The sequence below is a fragment of the Buteo buteo genome, chromosome 28, assembly GCF_964188355.1.
Source record: "Buteo buteo chromosome 28, bButBut1.hap1.1, whole genome shotgun sequence".
Taxonomy (NCBI): domain Eukaryota; kingdom Metazoa; phylum Chordata; class Aves; order Accipitriformes; family Accipitridae; genus Buteo; species Buteo buteo.
The window spans coordinates 3,964,501-3,982,426 of record NC_134198.1 but is presented as its reverse complement, the minus strand read 5'-3'; the positions used below and the strand labels follow the sequence as shown (position 1 = coordinate 3,982,426).

The 17,926-nt window shown below is 41.1% G+C and overlaps 1 protein-coding gene across 7 annotated transcripts in view; it reads right to left on the bottom strand.

Moving 5' to 3' along the window:
* The window catches only part of ADAMTS20 (ADAM metallopeptidase with thrombospondin type 1 motif 20), a 99,176-nt gene extending 82,408 nt beyond the window's left edge, over positions 1–16,768 (bottom strand). For 4 of the 7 annotated variants that reach the window (XR_012654643.1, XM_075059155.1, XM_075059157.1 and 1 more), the window contains exons 1-3: positions 16,261–16,768; positions 15,594–15,940; positions 3,073–3,235 (exon numbers count right to left, since the gene is read on the bottom strand). Coding sequence is in view for 6 of the 7 variants with exons in the window: in XM_075059155.1 (XP_074915256.1) it covers positions 3,073–3,235; positions 15,594–15,940; positions 16,261–16,351 (601 nt within the window). In the remaining variant the exon portion in view is untranslated. Of the gene's footprint in view, positions 1–3,072; positions 3,236–4,536; positions 4,673–12,873; positions 12,950–15,593; positions 15,941–16,260 lie in introns of those variants that run through there. The other 3 variants (XM_075059158.1, XM_075059159.1, XM_075059160.1) reach the window with 3 other exon arrangements.
* Positions 16,769–17,926: the final 1,158 nt, after the last annotated feature.

The following is a 17,926-nucleotide window of genomic DNA, read 5'->3' as shown; positions in this document are numbered from 1 at the left end:
ACACTTCAGACCCCTCAGAACAAACCTCCACTGTCTTTCTGGAAGCTAGATTTCCTCTTAAAAAGTAGCAGCCAAAGGATATGTCTCCTAATCCTCTTATTCTAATGACTTAGTGACTACAACACTGGCTCAAGAATTCAGAGATCCCAACTCTGTCACCCTCAACTTGGGAAGTTTTAAATCTATGCATTCCATATTTCAAGGGAAGAGCCCTCATGCGTAAACTATAAGCTACTTTTGACAGGTCAATTGTCTGTCCTCTTTAAAGTTAGGGTACTTTACATACAGATGTACAATACAGCCAGAAAAGAACAGTTGAGGGACAACAGCGAGCACCTTAAAGTTTGCTGAGCAATTGTCTAAAAGTCAGTCACAAAATATAGCTGTAATAATTGCAAAAACTATTAGCACTAACAATAACAAGGGGAGAATCTGGGGACCAGCTTTGAAGAGGAACTTGTTCCTGAGTACCTACGTGTATTAGATGCATTCAGACTGAGTGAGTGTGATACAATGAAGAGAACCGGCTGGAGCGATCTCATATGCACATCATCTTTACTAGGTCACAGAAGGTGTCTGAGATTTCAGAGTACTGGCAAAATGGGAAACAGCATCTATATTTAAAGTGGGAGTTTAAAGACAACCTAAATTTATGGACCAGCCAAGACAAATTCAATACCAGAACAAACCAAATTAGTTTTGTTTATAAACACCAGAAATCAACAAGTGGATGAATAATAGCTATCGCATGTATCAAAAACATATTATGGCAAACTCAGATGAACTTCCCTGTATAAGGAAACAGGATTTACGAATAGAGGAAATGCAGCGGATGTCCTGTCCTGACTTGAGTAAGGCTTGTACCTGGGTTTCCAATTAATTTAGTTTAGAAGAAATGAGTACAAAGTGAGGAAAAATTAGTTAAACAATTTTAGAAGTAATTACCGTGGTCCAATTTCAAACTAAAAAAAAGGTACTGAATACTATGCCTCTCCATATCCTCTGTCAAGGCTCACTTACTAGAGAAAGAGAAACTCTCATGATCACAAGTATTGCTAGATATACTCTGTTCTTCCTTGATGGGAAGATGTGAATAACCAGGCAAGACTAGCCTTAAAGGAGACAAATCTCTTCTTTAGAAGGACAGAAATATAACACCACAAGGTTTTTCTCCACGAACATTTCTGCAACTTTGCTCCCCACAAAATGACAGTAATCCCTGGCTCACAATCTTCTGTAGTTGCTCCAATATATGAAAAGGGGGAAAAATGACCATTTTCTTAATGCTTGGAGCCTTTTTCCTCACACTAGGTTGCTTATATTAATAGACTTCTCATACGCAACATATTAAAAAAAACAAACCACACAACAAACTGAAAGACCTCTACTTTGGTTCAGTACATATTATTCATCATTAAAAAAAAGAATCAGGCATAACAACACTTGCTTGATTTTCAAAGTACTAACTCCTTTTTCTGCAATAACAATCAATGAATAGATAGCATCAGCTTCCTAAAACAGAGCTAAAGAAAAGAAATGTCTTTCACTAGAATTTGTTGAATGCAAGATGATCATAATGGTTGCTTTCTGCCCTTAGTATCTATGGAAAAGCAGAATTCTCAACATATTGTTTCTGAATATAAAATATGCTTTAAGAATTTTCCAAAATTAAAAACACTAGCCACCCAAGCTACACCATTATTTTTGCAAATTATATTTTCAAACATCTGGACAGATATTCCTTAAGAAAACAAAGCTGAAGTTTAATTATTTTCCCTTTCTTCAAATAGTCATATTTATGCACTCAACCATTCCTGAAATGCAAGTACATTCAAAAATACATAAATGCAGATTTCAATCTCATGAAAGGTATAGAATTTTAATTAGACAGGATATTTCTAAATTGCAAGCTGAACCAAATATAAGCTGCTTTCTCCTATTGTGAATCTCCACCCACTTGTGTTTTCTTTGAAGCCAAATAAACGAAGCCCGTATGCTTCTATCAAAAGCAAAAGGAAAGCATTTATGCTACTAGGCTTAAAAAAAATGTTTCCAACACAATGAAAAATATTTTTAAAATGGCACTAGTATAACAGTAAATGTTAAGAAGTGCATTGCTCAGGCAGGATCTTCAAAGGCTTCTACATCATTATATCCCAAACCAGATGGTATCTCAGTGTTTAGAATGAGTCTATGGATACCTACAATTTCAAATAAATCCTTTCTAATCGTGCTCTTTTGTCTAGTTTTTGTACTTTGATTATAGCTGCAGGTGCCTTTCCCACATTATACTATTTTCTGACTACAAAGATACATGCATAACTATGAAAAACAACTCCTGAAAGTTGTCTGCCCCACTAAAACACATGTTAGTTTACAGCACAGTGCTTTCTACTCACTGCTTCATGGTACTAATAAAGCTTTTTTGTCCTTCATAGTCACTATCACTGCATACATGCTTGCTCTTAAGTTACTTTGCTTAATGATTAACCTATATACCGTGAATCTATGAAAGTACAACCATTCACTTGTCACATATGCTAATAGTATGCTTGTAAATTACTCCAGTTCCCTTCTTTCAAATAAAACTAAATTTTATGAATAAGTAGTATGAACAAATTATTGAAATACTTAAGGACAAAAAAAAAATCTACATTAATGGGTAATATTAGAAACTTCCATTATTAAGGAAGACAGGTGTCCTGTATTATCTGTTAGACTTGCAGTAAGTTCCTTCTTTTGTGAACATAAACAACAACTCCTGTTGATCTACTCTTTAAATGTTTACATATCGGACAACAGGTGAAAAAGTAAATGCACAGAGACGTTCTTGCAATGTCATGAATTTTTTTTTTTTACATGCACATTTTGTCCTACATTTGAATTAGCCACTGGCAAAAAAAAAAAAAAAGGAAATGGCTGCCAAGCCTACATGAAAGAAATGTGTAGGTTCTAACGGAACAATCTGGAGATAAATATTATTTACAAACATTAAATCTTGCTTTTCTTTTTTTTTAAAAACAACATATGACATTTGAAAAAGCCACATTGAAACTTAAAGTATGACTATACCTGAAACTTCACAAGGTTTACGGGATTTCTGATACATTTTTTTAAGTTCTTCATGCCTGTATATAAGATGTGGTTTGTTATGCTCATCTTCATGTTCACCTCCATCCGCTTTCATGAGAGGTTCTAAAAAATATTCACCATCATGTGCCTTAAAGGTGCCCATCTGAAAGTAAGAGAAGTAGTTGATTTATTTTCTACTAAAAATACTGCTATAATTTTCATTGAAATAATAAACTATGTATGATAATATTTTGAAATTAATGGAAGTAAATTTGCACATAATAGAGCAAGCTGCAGTGGAAGCTGGAGATGGAAGCTTGAAGGTAAGGCAAAGAAGTTTGCTTTCAGAGACTTGTCCCACCAGAATAATTGATAACAGACCACCTTGCATATGAACTATGTATCTAGTAATTACTAGACAGAGTTAATGAAACAAAGGAGATCACAAAAGTAAAGAGAATCTAGGCATAACCAAGCAGGACCCACTGGTAACTGTGTAAAGGGGAACAGAGGCCATCAAGAAATTCAGGATTTGAGTGTTGTCCAAATTCTAGACTGATTTGTTGCCTTCTGTCCTTTACATGATTTATATAATATTTTTCTTCTAAAATTGCAATTTGCCCACAGATTAGAAACAGTGTTAGCCTGATATTCTTTTTAAAGACTTTGAAATTAATTCCAGGAATTTAAAGTTGACCATTTCATTAATGCGTTTTTCTCCTCAATTCCCCCCCCCTCCCCCAATATAGTGGGCACACATGGCTAACTATGTAATGGGAACCAAAGGAACTTGACTACTAACAAAAGCACTGGCACATATACAATGAAAAAGAAGAAACATTAAGCTCCTTTCCCCTACCCCCCTCACACCATAATCCATTCAATTACAAAATCCTAAAACAGAGTCTCTTCTTTCTCACTGCATTTCTAACAAAATACATAGTTTCCTATGGCTTAAATACCTTATTTCAAGAGACTATGAGAAAGAAAAACCATGTAAGAATTTCATCAAATTGTTTTCAGACTTTTTGGCAACTTCCTCACTTCAGCCGATTAAGCACCTAGAGTGAGCAGGTGCACTGCATCCTGTTAGCTGTTTTGCCATATTAGTGAGGCATGTTGACCAATAAGAGAATAGTGATAAACTACATAATATGGTCTAAGAGATTAAGTCTTCATGTCAGCCTTGAAACTCAGGGTTATAGAGAGAGTGGCAGAGCAAGATACACAAGAAGAGAAGAGAGAATAGGTTTTTTTCAAGCAACCTACAAGTAGTCTTAAAATCTGCTGCAGACTACCTTAGCGTCCAGGGTATTGTGCTGGAATTATAATACCCCCTTGAATTTGGGATCCTTCTAAGCAGTTATGACTTTTCTACATTTAGAAGTCTGTTAGGCTTCAGGCATATGTCAGACTATCTGTAATCTTGCCTGACACATAGCATACATATCATCCAAAACTTACAGTTACTGTAAACCCACTGCGGTTGGATCCTCTGCATCGCCTTTGTTGCAGAATGAAAAAAGACACAGCTAAGTAGTATTTTCCTTTCAAGATTGCTTAATCTAACTCACAGAAACACTTCCCCCCCCCCCCCCCCCCACTTTAAATTCTTTGCAAGTAGTCTTCATGCTGGATGTTCAGTTCAGCCTCCTCACACCCAATGTTTCCAGGGCACATGATTTGTAGAGGATGGCAGGTTGAGTGTACTGAGAATGCTATGTGCCTCCCTGGAAAGGGCCTCATGAAAACAGATATGCCACAGCTTGTCAGTTAGTCCTAAGTAGGTGCAACCTTCTGGGCAAAATGACAGGGACAGAGAAGAGCCTGTCACTCAGGGACAGCAGCAACAACTGAAGCTAAGATTCATGTTAATGTTTATTACATAAATTATTAAAGTTCCAATTACCAAAATATGATAAATTTGACCCCATACTATTTGTGAACACTAACATGCTAGTTAATTCTTCTCTCCTGACATACCATAAACCCTATTTCGAGATAGGAGACATTTAAAATGTTATTTTAGATTTAAGAAAAAACATTTTTGCTACTGCTTTACTCCACACATCCATTTTACTTCCCTCCTACCCCTTCTAATAGCTAGAGCAGATATTCTGTATTTGCTTCTTCAATGGCTTTTCCAACTAACAGGCTTTCAGGTTTTACAAAGAAACAGTTTCAGCTACAACAAACATACTGATTATGAGAATAATAGCACAGAACTATTAAGGAAAGAGTTTGTGCTACATTTTAAACTAAACTCATCTTCCAGAATATCAGACTTCCACTGGAAGAGATGAACTGCAAGAACAAGGCTATATTTTTCTACCATTTCACACTCAAAAAAAAAAATAAAATCAGTAAGACATATGTTTTTGAGTGAGTCTGATCACTTCGAAAATTCCCCTCAGACTCCTGACCCCATACTCAGACAACCAAGTGCTACCACAGGAAAAATCCTATCTAGGAATTCAAAACTATATTTATGCATGCATTATCCTACCCAGTGGATTGGGAAGAGTCAACATGAGGCATCATGACTGATCTAAGTCAATCTAGCATTGCTGGTACTCCAAAAGAGCTATTCCTGCCTTGCTCCTCCTCTAGGTGTGCACTCCCACACCTCTTTGTTTAAGCACTAGCAATGGAAGTCACGTACCCTGTACATGTCCAGATACTTGGGCTAACTATTTCACAAAAATGGAGCCAGGCTTCCTCTCACTTGCTCACTCTCTGGCCCACTGATTCTTGCACTGTATCCCAGGATCAACTGTCTGTTTAGATATGGAAGAAACAGCTGATCAAAAATCTGTAGTGCAACAAACTTTCATTCTTTCCTCAATGAATTCTCTCCTCTTCAGCAATGTATAAGTAAACAATTACTACCACTGACTAGTTAGAAAGACCTCCCACCGGTAGTCTATGATAAATTTTTTGCACATCCCCTATCCAAGTTGAGAAGAACTTATTATATTGTACATGACAAAGAGCAAAGGATAAGAGATGTAAACAGTGCTGCATCTTAAGAAGGGTATGTGATTTGTCATTTAAAACCCAAGCAGACATTGAGCTTGAAGCCACCAATTCCAATCCTTTAAATTCTCTACAAAGAATAAAGATGGAGTTTGATTAGCTACACATGGTTATCTCCTCATTATCCTAACACATAGGTCTACAAAAATTCAGCCACCAGCTACACCGTCTGCTTTATAGTCCTTCATTCATGAAAGTGATACTTAACCTGGTGACAGACTCTGCTGATACAAATGGAGTTACTACTGCGTGTTAGGCGCACGAGCAAAAGGGCTGTGAGATCCAAATGAAAATCCAAATGAAAAATACTTTTGGTAAAACCAAATAAAGCAAAGTCACTTAGATGTACAGAGGCAGGTTGCTGAAACAGGAGCCCAAGCATATGCAGGAAATGAAATCAGAAAAGAACTGGATTTACTTACCATCTACAGATGCCTCTCAAATCATATAACAAGAAATCTGCCTGAAACATTCTATTTCTGTTCTCGGATAAAGAGGTAAAAGTACATTTAAAAGATCTCTTCAGTAGAAGTAGAGTACAAAATTGAAAACAGTCTCTTGCACATCATAAATAAGTGGTCCAAAGAGGGAGTGCTATCCAGGACTATGCATATGCATGGATTTGAGGAAATTTATGAGAAAACCCACATGAGGAAGATAATTTATTTCTTGGATTTAAAATACTCTGGATGAGTTAGACATTTTATATTAAATCAAGGTTCAATGGATCAACACAGCTACTCACTATATATGGTATGTCTTAGTGGTTTAAAGTGGCTTAAAACTGTACAGTCTTAATCAATGTATTTGCTCTATTCCAAGAGTAGTAGAAATAAATATTGCAGAAGTTATGGTTAATGTACGTACCATGCCCATATACAAATTACATCCTTGTGTATAATGGCAACTTTGTAGAACACATGGAAAACATAAGGGATATATAGCAGGTTTCAGAAATGTGGAATTAATATGTCCAACAGCAAAATTGGAAAGATTTCAGAAAAATGCTAAAAGAACAACTGAAGTTCTGGAAAACGTGACTCTAAACTGGCAGACTCCCTCCCAGGTAAGCTCCACTCCTGTGCTCAAGTATTTTTCATGCCCTCATGGTATGGCTTCTTAACTCAAAAACCTGCAAGTAGTTTATAGCAAGAGTACTTTCATAGTCCAAGTAAATTACAAAATCCCTTCCTTTTATATTATTCTCTTCCCCACCTCCTCTCCCTTCCCCTTGCGTTAATTCAAAGCTCTTCTGAATCATGTGAGAAGCCCTTCACCTTTTTCTTCCTGCTCCACTGTTACAATGTTTTCTAATGAAAGACTTAAGAAGCGTAGCTTAATTAGTTCACTGAAGAAAAAAAAGTATTAGAGGTTATCTGATCATGGTACCCTGCCAACATCTGGAAAAAATATTTCTACTAGAAGATAATTCAGCTAGAAACACAACCAGAGGTAGTGGTTGCAAGCTAATGTATTAATTAAAACTAGAGCTAATATAATAGAAATAAGAAAACAGTAATAAAATAATAAATAATACACCAGCTAGAAATAATTAGTAAATAGTACACCCGCTAAGCAGCAGGGAAGAAATATCTGGCAATAAGTGTTTTCTGGTGGAACACCTTTTTAGAAGTGATTGAAAGCAACATTATATTTGAAGTTCTTAGAGAGAAATAAAATAAAATGGTAAAAGCTTATTATAGGGAAAAAAAACTTCTGTCGTAAGTTTAACTATGATCAACTACATCTCCTTACAAATTCTGTGATGTTAAGATTTCATGAGCAGATAGTAATCACACCTTGACAGAACTGATGAGGCATCTACCTATGCTCAGAAGTGTCCCATTCTGGAAAGGCACCTAATCACTGGTTAAATAAAATTACGTAATTCCAGACTGGAATTTGAATTCCATATATAGACTCCTAAAGGCATCTTACCCATTTGTATGTTTAGATCACACCTGACGTAACCATACTGATAACCGTAGCACTGGATCCAGAGTCCTCAATGCCAAGTTACTTTCACTCAGGAACACACACAGACACAGACACACACACAGACACACACACACAGAAAAAGGTATGTCCCTTTGCATAATGCATAGGGGAAAAGACATTCTTGCAGGAAGTGTAAAACCTGGCCCTAGGTACCCTGAACATCGCTTTGTAAGGCTATTCTAGGCAAGAAAGTCTGGCTGAAACCTGGTAAAAATGGTATTCCAGGAGTTTCTAAATACAATTTGTAGCCGCAACAGACTGGCTACATAGCACAGAACTTGAGAGAATGTTAGAATAACAGAGACAGCTGGAAAGAACAGGGTTCATGGCAATTAACAAGACTCACTGGAGTGGAAGGAAGAGAGAGCGGTGATTTATTTATTTTTACCTTTATATACAATTCACAGTGAACAAGCTAGACAAGTCAATTAAAAATTATGCATAACAGCTTTTTTTCATAGATATATATACATGGAGATTCCATTATGGTAAAGCAGCTGTTCTGCAATACTTGTTGAAACTGCTGAAACAAAATGTATATGTACATAAAAAGGTTTTTTTGTCTGCTTGGGTTTTTCTGGGAGGGAGGGGGTGGTTGGCTTTGATTTTTGGTTTCTCGGGGGTTTGTTTTCAACACATAAATAAACTATCATCAAGCTAAGCATTCCCATAGAACACAGACCTGTGGGTTCCATTTGCTTAATCTTGGAGGAAACTCCATCATATAATCTTGTCTGTCTCAGTAAACATCAAGCAAATTTACATTTGCAACTTATCTCTGTTTAAAGAGAACTTCCTAGCTTTGATGTTTTTAAGTACACGCAGAACCACCTTTTTCTCTCACTGGAAGATGAATAGCTCCATAAAGTCCTTTCAACCTCATATGCACCATCAGGTGGTTATCACTCAAGTACACGTAAGGTATGACTAGATTTTCACCCACTTTAGTCAACCACACAGTAAGCTACCTTGAGTATTTTTGTCAATATGTGTATACCCAGAGGATATGACCTGTTCTCACAGTGTCTGACTTTGCTATAATAACCCTGCCATTTTCTACATAAGGGTACGTCTGAAACTGAATAACAACTGAGACTATTGCAGATACGTTATCTCATGTGGGAAGCTTATCTATTCCCCAAGAGTACAAAGTTTCCCAAGATCCATGACGACTAACTGTTGACTGCCACCTGGGGCTGGAAGCATTAACTTAAAACCAGAAAAAAAAAGCGCCAATTTGCACACTACTTCAGTAACTTAGCTCACCTAGTGACAGCAAAGAGCCATTATGTTGTGTCCTCTCTCCTCCTGTGACACTCCTATCACTCGTGTTCATGCACAGTACCTTCTGCATACTTCCTGGAAGTTTAATGAACGTGATCATATATAAATAAAAGTAAATCCAACCTCCTGTGGCTGCCCACAGCTTTCCAGCAAATCCACCTGTGTCATATAAATGCAAAATGATAAAACAGAGATTGTGGATCATCTATAAAGGCAGCAGTTAAGAACAGGCTGCAGCCAGCAGAACAATTTATCTGGCAAACAGAATGTGCTGAAGCAGCCACCCGGGAAGAAGCCTACCAGACACAGGAGGTGGGCAAAAGGCAGGCCAGCGATGGCTGAGCACCCTTGACATAAAACATTACATAGGCATGTCCCAGGCTGTTTAAAGGGCAACTCATGCAGAATTGCTGCTGAAAAGGTAGACACATACTCAGATCCTACTGCTTCCCACAGACATTTTCTGTGACAGACCTTCAGCTGCACAATTCACAACCCCAGGTATTTTCTGTTTACAGTTGCAATTACCACCTGTATTTGCTGATCTGTACTGGTCCAGGTGTAAAAGCATAGCATCTGTGGAAATATTTTCAGGAAAAGCAGAGATGTAAAGAGCTTGGAGGAAATGTACTGGGGATGTTTCAGGTTTTTGTAACAGCTGCAGGGGTGACCTACGCTGTCTTACTATTTTATAACAAATTCTGTGATGAATAGTGATTTTGCCAAGGCAGACAAGCAGAAATTGACTCTGGGATACAGGAACATATTCAAGTAAATTCAAGTGTTATGGTCCACTCTCAGATGTATGTGAAGAAGACATCTAGTGTCTACACACAGGAAAACAAAGCTAAAAAGAGACAGGATAGCAATAGTAAAAGATACATGAGAACACATTAAGAAAAAGCTAAGAGGAAAACAAAGTAAATGAGATAAAAACTGTAAATGAAATTAAGTCAAGAGCAAAAGAATAAATAATCAGAGAAGCAAGCAGCAAAACGAAAGATTAAATTAAAAATTCAAATGAAGCAATCAAGTACAAAAGTATTTATCTAGACCTTTTCAAAGTAGAGAAGGTAGAGTTCAGTCTATTTCCTGATCCTTTTTTGTTCTCTTTAGCTATAAAAACAACAGACAAAAAGAAAGAACATTTTATCTTTTACTTGCAAAGTCAATCCTTGTACTTGAAACCATTTTGTGCTGGTGAGAGATAGAACAAGTGCACAGGGTGATAATGGAAGCACTAAATTTTTGACTGTTGTATTGCAGAGATTCAGAGCTGGAGTCTCACCTTCTATGTCTATATGACAAGTGAAACCAGAACTATTAAGTGGAAGTCATCACATCAACCAGTCACCAGCAATAAGACTTAGTTTGTCCAAACAAGAATTGTTTGACTTTTCAATATGATTTTTTTTTCCCCAGCTTATGATGGAATCTCTACACTAAGATAAAAATCTATAAAAACTATTATGTGGCTTATGGATGCTCACAGGTTTATAAATGCGACCTGAATGCGGAAAACTAATCTGCTTTTCAGATTTAGAAAGTAACTTTTCTGAAGTGACAGCCCATAAGTTAAAGCATTAAGTTATGTCAAGGTAAGCATATCTTCCAGTTACAAGTGTTAAAGCTTTCTTTGGAAAACCAGTGTAGCTTAACTCATTGAAGTTATTAGTACTAAGCAAAAAACAAAACTGAGGCACAAATATCTAGAGTCTGTTACCTGCACTATATCTGCACAAGAAACTAGATGATGGCTATGCTAGCACTGGCTTCTAGCAAGTTTTGGTTTGGCTTGGTTTTTTTGTGTGGTTTTTAACCAAACAATTAAAAATTACATTTCATTGAGATAAATTCCAGGACTGCCTACTTCTCCTTAAAAGGAACCACTGCACTCATCCACAGTAGCAGACAGAATTGTTTTCAAAATCTCTCAGAAAGGTGATCCGCTGACCCGTATTAATAAAAAAAATAAACACAACCTCTTGTACTGAGGAAATTCTGAAGATCCACACTTAGGTTCATATTCCTGCCATCCTCCAGACAAAAGTAAGCTCGATATGCAGGAGTGTTACCAAGGAGCTTCCTTGAGCTCCCGCGAAAGGAATTTGTCACACAGACTTGTTACACTCCAGAAGCTACATTAGAACAAAGCAGTCCTGCCTTCCTGGACTGCGGAAAGCTGATAGCTAGCAAATCCATGCAAGAAAAGATTCACATGTACTTTCCTACTCCTAACTTCTGCCAGTCAGAGAACATGTGAAGTTGCTTTATGCACAAGAGACTGTACACCCAAAAAGATGTATGTTTCTCCTTTCTTACTCCTCCCTCTCTCACAGTACAGTCACATTAAACACCTTTGGCACTTAGGCATTCTCCCAGCTCACAAGAACTGGTTTTAACTATCCTCAGCATCAGTCAACACATTCCTGACCTCTAAGAAATAACACCAAGCTTCTCAAAGGACTAAAAAACCTGGTTTTATAGCATTCATTCAGGATTAAATTAAAAAAAAGCTCCTTTCTTCAGACAGGGGCCTGCTACGAATTGAAGGCTCATTCAAGTTATAAATGGTGATAGCTCCCTCATTTCAAGATACTTTATTCACTGGTATTTGCTCCTGTTTGTGAATAAACTTGTAAGCCATATGTTCTCAAAAGTTAAATGATTTCTTAATATATTTTTGTACCTCTTTGATTTTGCTGTCTGGATAACATTTGAGAGGTCTCTTTAGTCTACATGCATCCAGGGACATCCTCAGCAGATCTCGCTTCCCATGTTTGTAGGAAGCTGTAATTGACTAAAGCAGTAAAAGAGATATAGAACTTAGAAAAATAAAATTAAATAAAGCATGAAATTTCAAAAATTACTCTAAAGATGCCTGTACATGATCAGATGTTCAACTAGGCACCCAGGCCATCACTTCAAATGACCTTCTGCCTTTGATGGCATCCCAAACTTCCCTAATTACACACTCCCTCCTTGCAATTACTACAGACTCCCTGCTGACCTTCTAACCTCCCTTTGCCATTTGCATCCCTGAACCCAGGGCATGGTCTGAAATGTAACACAACAAAACTGCATACAGGGTGTCAGGAGCCATTAAGCAATGCTCCATGGGTACTCTGCATTGTACATGCTCTTGGCACACTTGGAAAAAGGCTTAACTGAGGGTGAGGGGGAGAACACACTCAACTTGAGAATGCAAAAAAAAGAAAAGAAGGAACTTGGGAAGCAGGAGTGAAGCTGTGAATGAAGGCAGGGCAGAGCTCGGGAATAGATGCCTACAAGATAAAGTGAATGCAAGTACCTGGTTTAACTTCAGATCGCTCAGGCATATCTTCAGAGCAATTTTTAAAATTCCATTTTTAAATTTCCTGTACCTTTTTATCCAAGTCCAAGTCCTTTTTGCCTCCCTAGCTTCTACAGCATTGGTCTACAGCAATTGCCTTATATATGCAAAGCTGGAAGATAAAGTTATACCTAATAGTTCAAAGCAATCTCTTCTATTTTGATTTCCATACACCCAGCTCAAGTTCAGCTGTCGGGAAAATGGATCCTGTGAAGAGAAGGGATTTTACTTAAAATAAATATAACACAGGCTACCGAGTCACTAGTCTGGTTTCTACTGTCTCACTCACGATACGTAGTATCTTACCTCAGCAGCAGTCCCACTTAAATCTTTGCATGTATACATGAAACGTGGTACCATTCAATAAAAGAGCAATAAATGACTAGCTTATTTTTGCAGGTACATCTGTTGCATGCACAAAGCTATGAAATTTTTAAAACCTTGAGAAAAAATATCTTTTTACTAACTTTTGAGGGTACCCCCCCTGGGAGTCAGGAATGCATTCAGGGACAACAAGATCTCACAGGAAAACTCCACCTGGCCTCTATCTCCCTCCTTTCACATCCGTTCTTCTCTCGACTCCAAAAAAGTTGTCTCCCCTGGCAGTCACATGGAGAGTGTAACATTTACTTTGAATTCATGATGATGAGGAAGAACATTAGGCTAAAAGTTCTGAGTCAGGGTGAAGGATACTCTGTGCAGATACAGGCAACCAGCTGGCTATGACCACCTCTTCGTCCCCACACAATCCCTCCCTGGGGAACTATAGGCATGTCCCACAAAAGCTGCACCAGCACCCATGCAGGGCTCTGCTTCCTCATCTGAAAACCTCACCAGCTTCATTAGTCAGTGGAAAACAGCCACAGTGCTGGGTATGCTACAGACCCTCCGCAAGGCTGTGTCTGCCTGGGCAAAGCTGAAATGACCAGTGAGAGAAGGTCCAGAGAGCACCAGGATGGCAAGGGCTTTGCTGGTAGCTCAGACTAGGCACTCTGTCAGCCAGGCAATGACTGAGGACATGAAATCCAGCCAGAAACTGCAGTGAAAGTTCACAAGGCTCATCTAGAAGAGGCAAAGGCACTCAGGGATTTCTGAGTGGAAGCATACATGATGCAGACTGTAATGTACCAGTGAAGCAGAGAGAGAGACAAGAGAAGTGAGACATTCAAATTACTACAGAGAAGAGGGTCTTGTGCTGAAGAGTTTGAGAACTGCTAAGTAACAGGTAGTTGAGACAACTTTTAAGTGCAGTAGGTACACGTTTTTCAGAAAAAATATTTTCAGCACATGTGGTCCCTTCAAGTAATGAAAAGTGACGGTTTGCAGGGACAGAATTAAAACAGGCAACAAAAGTTATGAAAAGTGAAGGTTTTAAAACTTCTCATATTTATTCCCTATAAAGTATGACACTATTCTCAATGCCACTGTATATGAGCATCTACTACAACATGAAACATGGAAAAAAAAAAAACCAATGTATTTGTGATTCCTCCTCTCTCCTACTCCCTCTGTGAGTTAGGGCAACATATCGGGGCATTTGGTGCGGGTTTGAGTTGGGTTTTGGGTAATGCAGACAAGAACCAATGACAGCTGTTTGTATAGCAAGATATATAGGCAAAACTTTGATGAATACAGAGTTACTGTTTTCAAATGCTTGCTTCTCCAGTAATTTCCAAGGACTAGCCCAAGCCTACAGAGTTCAACCCAAAGACAAGGTGGCATATATACAAATGGCCAAGAATAAGCATGAGACAACAGAGGTGTCTCTCTCAAGTGCCAGTTATTTCTGATCCTCTTTTCCATTATGTGTATCACCTTCTTTTAATACGCGTTACACCCTCCTGCACGCATCCAGCCAACTCCATTTTATTTTCTATAGGCTACTAGTAAGAGACTAGAATATGAAGTTGGATTTTTTTTTTCAATTTCCAAAAATAAAAGTCTTGCACCTTTACTTTCCTGAGCGGCTGCCAAAGACACGGAACACCCTCAACTTAAATTCACAGTAGTATTTACAACATCGCATTTTTATAGTGTGCGTGTCACATACTTGTCCTCAGCATTTCAATAAACAGCGCTGTGGTAAAGCGCTAGGTATTGGTCATCTTGTTCCTAGACACAAAACTATGAAATTTAGCAGCACAGTACACCAGTTTTGATAAACAGTTGCGCAATACGATTGCTTCATCATCCCTTTGGAAGACATAAGGAATGCTATCAAGGGATAAGTAAAGAATGTGTATCCATGGAGTTTCGATTTCTTTGCTCATTTCATTTCCCAAGAAGCGTTTTATAGACACGCTCCCACTGAAGTTAGTAGGAAGTTTCCCATTCACTTCTAAGAGAAACATGATTAGAGAGTGCTACTGCACACCTATTAGAACATGACACACCTCTACAGCACTGCTGAAAGCAGCAGAAAAGAAATATCAACGCTAGTTCTTCTCTCATCATTTCAAGCACCATTATTCCTCACTCATAACCACACAGTACCTATAAAGCGACAAACACATAACCAATGCCAACTAACAGCATCATTTTATCAAAACAATAGCTTACTATGTTTCTGAGGCATGTTTTTTCCGCCGTTATAATGCTCCTGGTGTCAGGAGTTACATCAACCAAATCTATTACAGGCCAGCCATAGATCCTTTGAAAGCAGCATTTGTATATCCCACCAAAAGAGTATCATCATGACTGCAAACTGCGGATGCCAAGACATTTCATGACCAACTACTTGGAACGATGCCCGAGAATTTCCAGCTCAGCTCTGCAGCAAAGGCATCCCACTACATTTCTTTCAGGGAGGAGAATATGAATGGAGACAGGAGGCAGTAACCAACATGCTTACCAAGCCACCACAGATGCTGAAGACAGCCATGTGCGTCTCCTGTGCGTTGACATGCCCACGGTAGAAACAGTGGCGCAAATCAGGGGAGGACTGCTCCTGCGGGGCCCCTATGTGCACCTCAGTGTACCGAGCAGCAACGAAGCCCGCATCGGCGCTCAGGTTGAGCTGGAAGACCTGCCCGTACGCAGTGAGCTGGTAATGCATTCGGAAAGCAGTGGGCTCCAGTGGTGCCTCCAAGCTCCTCTTCCTCCTGCTGAAGTGACGCATGTGAGGGAACGCTTCTCCGAATTCATTCACCCGGACGGGTGTGACGATTTCGTACGAGGAGAGCCGCTTCACTAAGGTCTCTGCAACAGAAAGCCAAAAGAGACTCAGCCTGACCCAACAGCACGGCGGCAACCTTCACCCAAACGGCTCCCGGCACGGCACTCGTGGCACTAGCCAGGGGTCCAGTGACAGCAGCGGGACTGGGAAGGGGGGGGGGGAACGGGACGGGACACCCTGCCTCCAGACCCCGCTCCAGCCGCCCCGCTGCTCCCCTACACACCCCACACCGTCCCGCCGTGAGGAAACGCTCCCTCGTCCTCCTCCCCGCCCGCGGCCGCAGGGCCGGGACCCCCCCACCACCCCCGGGGGCGGTCGCCGCCCTTTGTTACCGCTTGTTTACCTTGTCCCGGGTGGAAGCGGACTCCCCGCGACTGGGTGAGGAGCAGGGAGAGGGGGCACAGCAGACCCGCCAGCCACCTCGCCACCCGCATGGCTCGCTCCGCGGCGGGCGTGCCCGCAGCGCCCCCCGGGGCCGCTGCCTCAGCAGCCGCCGGCCGCCTGGGCCGGCCCCGCACCCCGCGGCTCCTCCATGCTTCTCCCCCCCACACACACACCCCCCAGTCCCTCCTCGCTGTCCCGCCGCCTCCGCGGCTCCCCTCACGCCCGCGCTCCCTTCTCCTCCTCACAGCCCCTCACGCCCGCGCTCCCTTCTCCTCCTCACAGCCCCTCACGCCCGCGCTCCCCCAACTCCCTCGCCGCCGCCGGGGTGGGCGAGGGCGGCCCTTCTTCCTCCTCCTCCTCCTCCGCCTCCCTCTGCCCCTAGACCCCCGCCGCCGGCGGGGAGGCGAGGAGAAGGCTGCCCGGCTGCCTTCAGGCGGTGGCCATCGCCGGACCCGCACTTCTTCAAAGCGGACCCTCGGGGCGGGAGGGGGGAGCCCGGCCCGCCCCCGGGGCAGGAGCTGCCCAATGGCGGAGGGCGGCCGCCCCGCCTCCCCTCTCAGGCGTCGACCCGCCCGGGCCGGTCCCTCAGCACCCGCCGGGGCGGGAAGGGCTGGTCGCGGTCGTGCGTGGGTTCCCCGCGTCCTCTGGCATGAGAGGCCGAGAGAGGTGTCAGCGGAGACAAAGCCGGGGTTTTTGAGGTGGCTGGCGGGGCCGGGTTCGCGCTGAGAGGGGCCGAGGCAGCGCTGTGAAGGTCGAGGGTGTCCCCTCAGGGAGGGTCGGTGTCGCCCGCCCGCCACCTTCCCCTCAGGGCGCTTCCACACGCAGCTCCGCAGGCAGGAGGTGTCTGGAAGGCAGAGTCCGACACACTCCACGGTGTCGAAGTCTTGTGTTTTAACACCAGGTCGTCGTCCCCCCCCACTTAGATTACTCCCTCCAGGCAAAGTCTTCATAAAACTGCTCGTACCGGCGCTCAGGTGCGTCCCTCACATGGAGCCTGGGCATTACCAGCCTTACTGAAAACAGGTGGTTGGGAGGCCGTGCTCCTGCAATGGCTGTACAAGTGCAGTGGTTCCTTTTCAGGAAAAGTAGGCAGCTTCCTTCATTTTAATGAAATGTAATCTTTAGTTGTTTGGTCCTCAAATCTAGTTCTTATAGTTGTGATTAAACCTACACTGTCGGGGGGGGCGGGAGCGGCGGGACTCTACCCTTGAACTAAAAATTCCCCAAGTTGGAGAATCCACTTAGTTGATGACTTATCCCTGTTAAAGATGGGGGAATTGTCTTCAGCATCATCTATTTAAATGAAAATATCTACAATGCAGATACTTATGGTGAGCCAGGTTTCTACGCTGGATGGGGGTCTAGTCAACACAGGCAGTGAGATCTGTCTATTCAGCCACCAATGCTCTCCAGAAAACGTGCAATGTACATACAACTTTTTTTTTTTTAAGTATTCCTTTTGTCTCCTCTTTATTAAATGCTTTGTCTCAATCTTTTCTTGTCTGCTTCAACAAAAAGAAAGTCAGATAAAGGGTTTAAACAGAGTCGTTTATAATCTCGGCAAGTACTGCGTTCAGTGCGTTTTTTCGTCAGTGCACTGGTGGCCAAGATAGCATGAACAACTT